Raw genomic sequence first — 7,945 nt, 5'->3', positions numbered from 1 at the left:
GCGGGGGCCGCGGGGCGGGGAGGAGGGCCCGGCCAGCCGCCCCGAGCGCCGCCGCCCGCCCGATCCCGCCGGCGCCCGGTGCGAGGGCTGGAGCCCCGGCCGCGCGCCCGTGTGCATGAGGCCCCGCGACCCCGCGGGGCGCGCGACCGGAGCCCGGCGGCCGGGATCTCGGGGCCCCAGGGGACGCGCGGCGGCGGCGCGGCCCGCGGCCCGGGGCTGAGGCGGCCGGGGGCGCGGGGTGCGCGGCCGGGGCCCGCGGGCGGCCGGGCGCGCCATGCTCCTGGCCTCGGCCGTGGTGGTCTGGGAATGGCTGAACGAGCACGGGCGCTGGCGGCCCTACAGCCCCGCCGTGAGCCACCACATCGAGGCGGCGGTGCGCGCCGGCCCGCGCGCCGGCGGCAGCGTGGTGCTGGGCCAGGTGGACCGCCGGCTCGCGCCCTACATCATCGACCTGCACTCCATGAACCAGTTTCGCCAGGACACGGGTGAGCCGGCCGTCCCCGCCCCGCGCGCACCCTCCCCCGCCGGGGTCCCCTCCGGACCTCCGGGTCCCCCACAGGCCACCGAGCAGGGGGCGCCCCCGCCCCGCGATCCTCTCATACCTGCTGCAATAACCGTCCGTGCAGATCTGGTTAGGCCGGCCGACTTTTACCCTCGCCCCTAAGAAAGCCCTTCACGTCCCCCTCTCTTTAAACGCTCGGTACCCCAAGTCCGCTCTTGTAGGAACCGAGGGGCCGTGCCAGCATCCCGGCCAGTGGGCAAGACTACCTGCCCGCCTTCGCCAGCATCACGTGGGCTGAGCCTTCGTTGCCTCGGGCACCCTGGGGCCTGCCACCCGCTCCCTCGGTTGCCCACCTCGCCGCCTCGGCCCTTCCTGGGGGCATGCGGTCTGCCCCGCCGCGTCCCGGGGGCGGGCACCGGGCGCGCGGGAGGATGGAGGTGCGCGGGAGGCCGGCGCTGTAGCTGAGCCTGCGGAGGGGCAGGCCTCCCCGGAGAGACCGATGGACCTGGGGGCTGTCAGGGCCGGACACGCCCTGGCGGCCGCTGGGCGGTGAGCGCCTCTGCTCGGGCGCTCCGAGGGTGGAAGCAGCAGGCCCGCGCAGATGGACAGGGGACGGGGAGGGCCGCCGCTCCGGAATGCCAGCGAGGAAGCCGAGCGTATTTGTCCCTGGGGGCGGAGGCGGCCGGGGCTGCGCATTCCTGCAAGGAAACTGTCCCCAGCTTCCTCGCACAAAGGCCCCGACGGGGGACACATTGAGCTCCCATCTACTGGTGAGAAGTAAGTCGCGGCTGTGGCCACTACCAGCCCGGCTTCCCAGCCCCAGTGAGGATGGCGGTCAGGGTGCCTGGTCCTTGGCGTGAGGGTGGGGAAGCTGGGGACACCTGCCTCTCTTCGAGGCCCGCGGCCGGGCTCAGCTGGTCTGGGACGCATCTATCCCTGAAGAGGCAGGGAGGCGGTGTTTCTGGGGGGAGTTTCTGGAATTCTGGCTGGGCTTTCCCCACGAGGGTGAGAGCTTGGTTCAGTTCAGCCGCTCAGTCATGTCCCACTCTTTGCCACCCCATGGACTTCAGCTCCCCAGGCCTCCCTGACTGAGTAGTCCCCGGAAAGGCAGGTGTGGGGGAGGAGGGGCCGGAGAGGGGCCGGGAGAGTCCCAGAGGGCCGGACAACAGCTGCCCGAGTAGGGCATGTCCGCCCGCCTTGGAAAGCCCGCACGGCCTGAGCGCTAATTAGGATGGTCATGGGAAAGGGGTATCTTTCCACCCCCCTGTCTTCATCTGTAGCCACGACTCCCAACAAGCTCCCTGCCAAGGATTTTGCAGACATTCGCCTATTGAGGGAAGCCTTCTGGGGAAAGGATTCCAGAAGTGTTAGCATCTGGGGGGGGGCTTCAGCCTTGGTGAGAGAGGGGGGAAGGTGGAGCTGAGAGAGACTGGGGGAGGAGGGGCTAAAGAGGGAAGTGGGGAGAATAGGGCAGAGGACAGTGGGGAGATTGGGGCAGAGGGAAGTGGGGAGACTGGGGCAGAGGGAAGTGGGGAGACTGGGGCAGAGGATCGTGCGGCCTGGGGAGACGGGGAGAAGTTAACTGTGGACTTAGGGTAGCGGTTGGAAAGGTCTGTCCCTGTCGGTGGGTCCAGAGCGAGGCTGACAGTCAAGACACCTAGCAACAGGGAACTCCAGTCCTGCTCAGAATTCATGGACAGGTGTTAGCCGTTCAGTTGTCATTGTTGAGCCACTAAGTCGTGTCTGACTCTTTTGCAACCCATGGACTACAGTCCGCCAGGCTCCTCTGTCCATGGGATTTTCCAGGCAAGAATATTGGAGTGGGTTGCCTTGGCCTCCTCCAGGGGATCTTCCCGACCCAGGGATCAAACTTGTGTCTCTTGGATGGGCCGGCTGGTTCCTTACCGCTGAGCCACCAGGGAGGCCTATGAGCTGTCCTATTTCAGATTAAATCTCAGCTGCAGGTGGAGGGACACCTTAGCGACATAGAGGTCCCAGGCCTGGTCCCACGTTTGGAAAGGAGGAAAGCTTACTCAGTGTTCAGGGATGTCTGTAGTGGGCCTGGTACGGGTCCTTGGTACAGAAGTGAAGTCTGGAGGAGACCCGGTGGAAGGGCACACCCTCCTCCCCAGGTCTGACCACTCTTCCTGAGAACCAGCTGACCACACCCTGGGGGTGGGCAGGGACCTGGGGGCTGGGGCGCCCCACGGGTTAGGCCTGAGCTGGCCCTGGAGCCTTGGCCTAACTGCCTCGGGGGGCTTGTCCGGCTGCTCTCTTCCTTTTAGAGACTGTTTTGCTTTTGCCCGCTCATGCTGAGGGCCGGCTGGCCAACCCATCCTCTGCAGCAGACCGTCCTCCGCGCCAGACCCGGTGCAGAAGGCCCTGGGCTGGATTCCCGGGAGTGCTGGGTCTGTCAGGGAGCTGGCCAAAGCAGAACAGCATCTCGGGGTGTCTGCAGCCCCCCACCTCTGTCTTCCCCACCAACAGACACACAGTTCTTCTCCATATAGCTCATGCATGAAGCTATGACAAGGTAGGGACTGGAACCCACTGGCTCCCGGGCAACCTCGGCCAAGCCCTAGCGATGTCTAATTAAAGCACCCACCATCCCCAAGCCACAGGTTGAAGCTGGGAACCAGAAACATCTCCATAAACAAAGGGGAGCTGGAAGCCCCTTGCCCAGAGGCGATTCCTCTTTCTTTCTTTCTTTTTTTTTTTTTTCTGTTGTTGTTGCCTCCACTCTGTGGGGACGTTTCCTGACACGGAAGCTTTGTTTTTTTCAGAAGTTGCCTGCCTTGCTGCCAAGTAAGTCCTCAGCGTCTCCAGGCCCCCAGCTCCAGCCTCATCCAGTCTGTCTCCAGGGAGATGGCTGGGGGGCCGCAGACGCCTCGCCCGCCTCTGTTTGCCCTGGCCCCTCTCCTCCCAGACGCTGACTTACTTGCATTCAGTGTCATCTTTCCTCGAGGTGAAGGGAGAAGGAGGAGACAGACAGGGAGGTGGAGGTGAAGGAGTCTTGCCTGCTTCCCAAAGCCTTGGCTGGGTCCTCTCTGCCCCTGACCATTCGCCTTGACCAAGCTGACCTGTTGTAGGGCAGCGGCAGGAACTTCACCCCCTGTATCTTCCAGCGTCACTGTCCCCTGTTCCCCTGTATGTTTCAGCGGACCCGATCATTACCATTGAGTCCCTTGACTGCTTAAGCGTCATTCTCATCTGTAGAATGAAGGGCAGCCTTAAGGTTCCTTCTGGCTCCCTGCCTCCCATCATGCAGGTCAGTGGGTGGATGAGTCTGGAGCCTGCACCACTGAAGATGCCGAGAGAAGTAACAGGGTGTGAGGGAGGATTCCTTCCAGCTCAGTTTTCCAGGCAACATCAGTCTCTTTTATGTCTTTAACACAGTGGGAAAGGTCAGATGGAGCGTGAGTCAAGAGAGCTGATTTTAGGCCCACCCCCCCGCGACATTCCCCGCCGTGTGTGAGCACAGGAGTGCTGGGGGCAAGCGTCATGACCACAGGGTGCTGCAGTGTGGGGCCGGCAGCAGGCACCCGGTGTGCAGTTCCTGGTTCCATCCTCCATGGTCCTCTTATGAAGGACCGCTGTTCTGGTTTCACAGTAAAGGAAGCAATTTGGAAAAGTTGAAGTTGCCCAGAGGTTTACAGCACGTGCACGACAGAGCTGAGGTTCCCAGTTGAGTGCGCGTGCCCTGCCTCCTCTGGGGAACACTTGCGGACCACTTGCTTCATGCAGGCCCCGTCCCAGGCCCAGGGGACGTTGCAACAGCAAACCGTCCACGTCTTCGCCCTCGCGGAATGTTCGAGTGCGGATGAAAGCCGCTGGTCCAAGAAGCCTGGGACGTCCTGAGCACAGAACCACAGAGATGTGGATGAAATGCCCTGGGATCCTAGGGTCATTCCTGGAAGGCGTTGTCTCTCATTTCCCAGGAGCCAACAACTTGGGTGGTGTTTTGGGGTGTCAGCATCTGAGTTGCCAGGGAAACCTTTCATTTCTCTCTCTTTCTTCCTGCTTAGTCTGTGTAATCCTTTATCCCTGTCTTTCAGTCACTGCACCTTGGGACCCAGTGGATTTTCTCCGATCATCTTGTTCAGGGTCTATAGACAGGTCCAGGACTACAGACAGGTCCAGGACCCGCCCGTTCCTGATGGAGCAGTCTCTGAAAATCTTCAGAGAACGCAACCCCACCATCCCTCTTGTTCCCCCACCTTTGGTGCCGAGGTCCACCTCCTGTTTTTAACTTGCCCTCCAAGGCTGAACTGAACACAGCATCTTTCCCTCCAAAAGCCAGCTCTTCCTTGTGACACCTCTCTGCTTGGTGAATGGCATCACCATCTTATGGCCTGCCCATAATCGAAGCCTCAGGAGTCTTTGACCCGTTTCAGCTTTGTGTTTGGATGTCTCATCTATACGGACATGTGGGATTTGAAAGTTGAGCAGTCACGATGAACACGGCAGGGGCTCACGTGTAGGTTTCTGGGCCCGGCCCCCGGCCAGGCTGACCGTCAGTGACTCATCTGTTCCCCCAGGAGACTCAGAAGCCGATGACCCTGGATGACTTAGAAAGCATTCAGCTGCTCAGGCTCACGCCCTGCCCGGCACCCCTCTGTAGGGTCTGTGGTCTGCCACCTGCTTTTCATTTCTGCTCCCAGCACCCTCTCCCACCTCCATCGCTTCACCACCTCCCACGCCGCTCCCCGCCCCCCTGCCCCGGCCCCAGTACCCAATAAACAGAGCAGCTCGGGTGTCACTGTGCTTCCCCAGGGGCTCAGCGGTAAAGAACCCCCTTACCCATGCAGGAGACACAGGAGATGCAGGTTCGATCCCTGGGTCTGGAAGATACCCTGGAGGAGGGCATGGCAACCCTCTCCAATATTCTTGCCTGGAGAACCTCACAGACAGAGGAGCCTGGTGGGCTACGGTCCGTGGGGTGGCAAAGAGTCAGACTCGACTGAAGCGAGTTAGCGTGGACACACCGGGGCCACCACTTCTCTGTGTCTCGAGCCTCAGTGGTTCCTCGAGACCTGTAAATAAAAGCCCTCACGGCCCAGCGTTTCCGACCATCTGTGCCCTGCCTCTCACACGCCCTTCCAGGTTTAGCTTGCTCTCTGCCCATATTTTCCCCTAGACCTGCCACACAGGTGAGCCTTTTATTCAGGCATCCCCTGGGACCCACAGCCCCTCCCCGACTGCAGCAGCTTGCTTCTCCTGAGCTGCCCTGCTTCGGCCTTGCCACCTCCTGAGATTCCCCCTCTCCCCCGGGCCTTAGGCTCTTTGTCATGCTCTCCACCTCTTGAAATGTTCTCCAAGTGCTTATTACCTCATGTGTTCCATGGATAAGTACAGAGCTCCTAGGACATGCCCGGCATGGGGGCTGCAGCTGTGAGCAAACTCCTGGATACCCACTCTGTGAGACCGGGAGTCCCATGGATTAGAGTGATGTTCATCAGATGAGCCACACAAAGAAATGTGTGACTACACCTCCAGATCGGTGTTAAAAATAATAATAATAGGAGCAGGAATTTGAGCCAGTTGGACGGCCCAGAGAGGTTTCCTTGAGAAAATGAACTGAGATCTGAAGGATGGGCACCTAAGAGGGTGCCAGAGGCCGGTGAGGCGGAAGTGTGGGCAGAGAGTATCAGGGTGTGCGGAGGCCACAGAGGGGCGGCTGGAGCGGCTCTCGGTCTTGACCTGGAGGAAGTCGTGCCCGGGACCGGAGCTCCCAGGGCCTGTGGTTTCCTGTTAACACTGCCCTGCTGGCAGCCTTCTCCGGGCAGCCTGTGTCTCGTAACTTCCTTGCCTGGTTTTAGACTCCAGGCGCTCCAGGAGCACCTGAATCGGCCTTCCTCACAGCCGCTGATACACACTCAGCAACATCTGTGATCAGATGCCAGCGTCCCCAGAGGTGTGTCTTCCACGCACCGCTGCGCGTCTCTGGCGTCCGCGCTGCATTAGGCGCTGGAGGGCAGGGAGCTCTGCGGAAGCATCTCCGCCGCCGCACGAGGCGGTGTGTGAAAAAGGCTGGGATGCTGGTACCCAGCAGACGGAAGGCGCCCTGCTTCCCCAGGCTCCCTGAGGGTGGTGCCCGGGCCGGGAGGGCACGTCCAGAAATGGGTGACAAATGGCACAGGAGCCTAACGGTAAGGAACATTTCAGCAGATGAAAACGGCAAAGAAGGGCGTCCCCAGAGGCCAGCCCTGGTGACTAGGAGGCGTGGGGGAGGCACTGGCGAGGGAGCAAGCCGGTGGGGAAACGAGGCTGGACCAAGGGGCTGATGCGGCCGGAAGCTCCGCCATTGGATCCGAAGGCCGCGACTTTGTCCCCCAGCGAGCTGGCTCCTCAGGGGGGAACCGGGGGAAGGACGGGGGCCTCCTGGGTGCCCCTTCTCCCTCCTCTCCCGCGCCCCCCGCGTCCCCCAGCACAGCTCCCGGGCCTGAATAAGGGGCTTGTTCTGTCTCTCCCTCCAGCCTCTGCATATTGATGTTCTGGGTCATTAAGGGGCTTGGAGACGGGCGGGAGGGCGGGTGACGGCCTGGCAAAGGCCTCCATAGTCACTGTTCCTTTTCTTCCCCTTTGAATGGCATTCTGTCCCCGGTCTTGGTATCTCCTTCTGGCTTGGAGGAGGGGATGGGTCAGGGGCCAGCGGAGGGGAGCCTTTTCCCACCGCTCTGATGGAGCCTAAGCTGACAGATGCAGAGATTCCAGCATCCTAGGAGCTCTCCCAGTCTCCCCCTCCTGCCCCGAGCCAGGCGTCCTCCGCCTTGAGCTTAATACCCATGAAATGAGCCTGGGTTGGGCATGGGTCTGCATTCAGGGTTCCGGGAGGTAGAGGAGAAAGAGGCAACAGTTACAGGCTTAGTTTTCCCCACCAGCCCTGAAGATTCATCTCTGCTCTAACTGATCGCCTGCAATAACCTGGATCTCTCCCCTGCCCTTGCCACCCCCTACCCACCCACCCTGAGATGATCCAGATTGAGACTATCCTACCTTTTGTTTTATAATTACAGGACCTCTTTTTATTATTATTCAGGAAGCAGGCAGAGTTATCTAAGGTTGAAGAACATGATCTTTGCTCCCACACATCTGGATTCCAATTCTTGACGTGTATTTCTACACTTTGTCTCATTGGGCGCTATAAATGAGACCACCCTTGTGGCTCAGATGGTAAAAATCCTCCTGCAATGCAGGAACCCGGGTTCGATCCCTGGGGTGGGAAGATCCCCTGGAGAAGCCAATGGCAACCCACTCCAGTATTCTTGCCAGGAGAATCCCATGTACAGAGGAGCCTAGTGGGCTACAGTCCATGCGGTCACAAAGTGTCAGACAGGACTGAGCGAGCAGCACTTTCACTTTCACGCCACCTTTGGCTTCCCTGGTGGGTCAGCGCGTAAAGAACCCGCCTGCCAGTGCGGGAGATGTAAGAGACCCAGCTTC

The 7,945-nt window shown here is 60.7% G+C and overlaps 1 protein-coding gene across 3 annotated transcripts in view; it reads left to right on the top strand.

The window, feature by feature from the left end:
- DTX4 (deltex E3 ubiquitin ligase 4) overlaps positions 242-7,945 on the top strand; it is a 41,537-nt gene continuing 33,833 nt past the window's right edge. The window contains exon 1 of one of the 3 annotated variants that reach the window (XM_018059025.1): positions 242-485. In XM_018059025.1, coding sequence (XP_017914514.1) covers positions 275-485 — 211 coding nt within the window. In that variant the 5' untranslated portion in view covers positions 242-274. Of the gene's footprint in view, positions 1,280-7,043; positions 7,676-7,945 lie in introns of those variants that run through there. The other 2 variants (XM_018059026.1, XM_018059027.1) reach the window with 2 other exon arrangements.

Source organism: Capra hircus, chromosome 15 (assembly GCF_001704415.2).
Source record: "Capra hircus breed San Clemente chromosome 15, ASM170441v1, whole genome shotgun sequence".
Taxonomy (NCBI): Eukaryota; Metazoa; Chordata; class Mammalia; order Artiodactyla; family Bovidae; genus Capra; species Capra hircus.
Note: the sequence above shows the minus strand (reverse complement) of the source record. Positions and strands in the feature narration are given on the sequence as shown.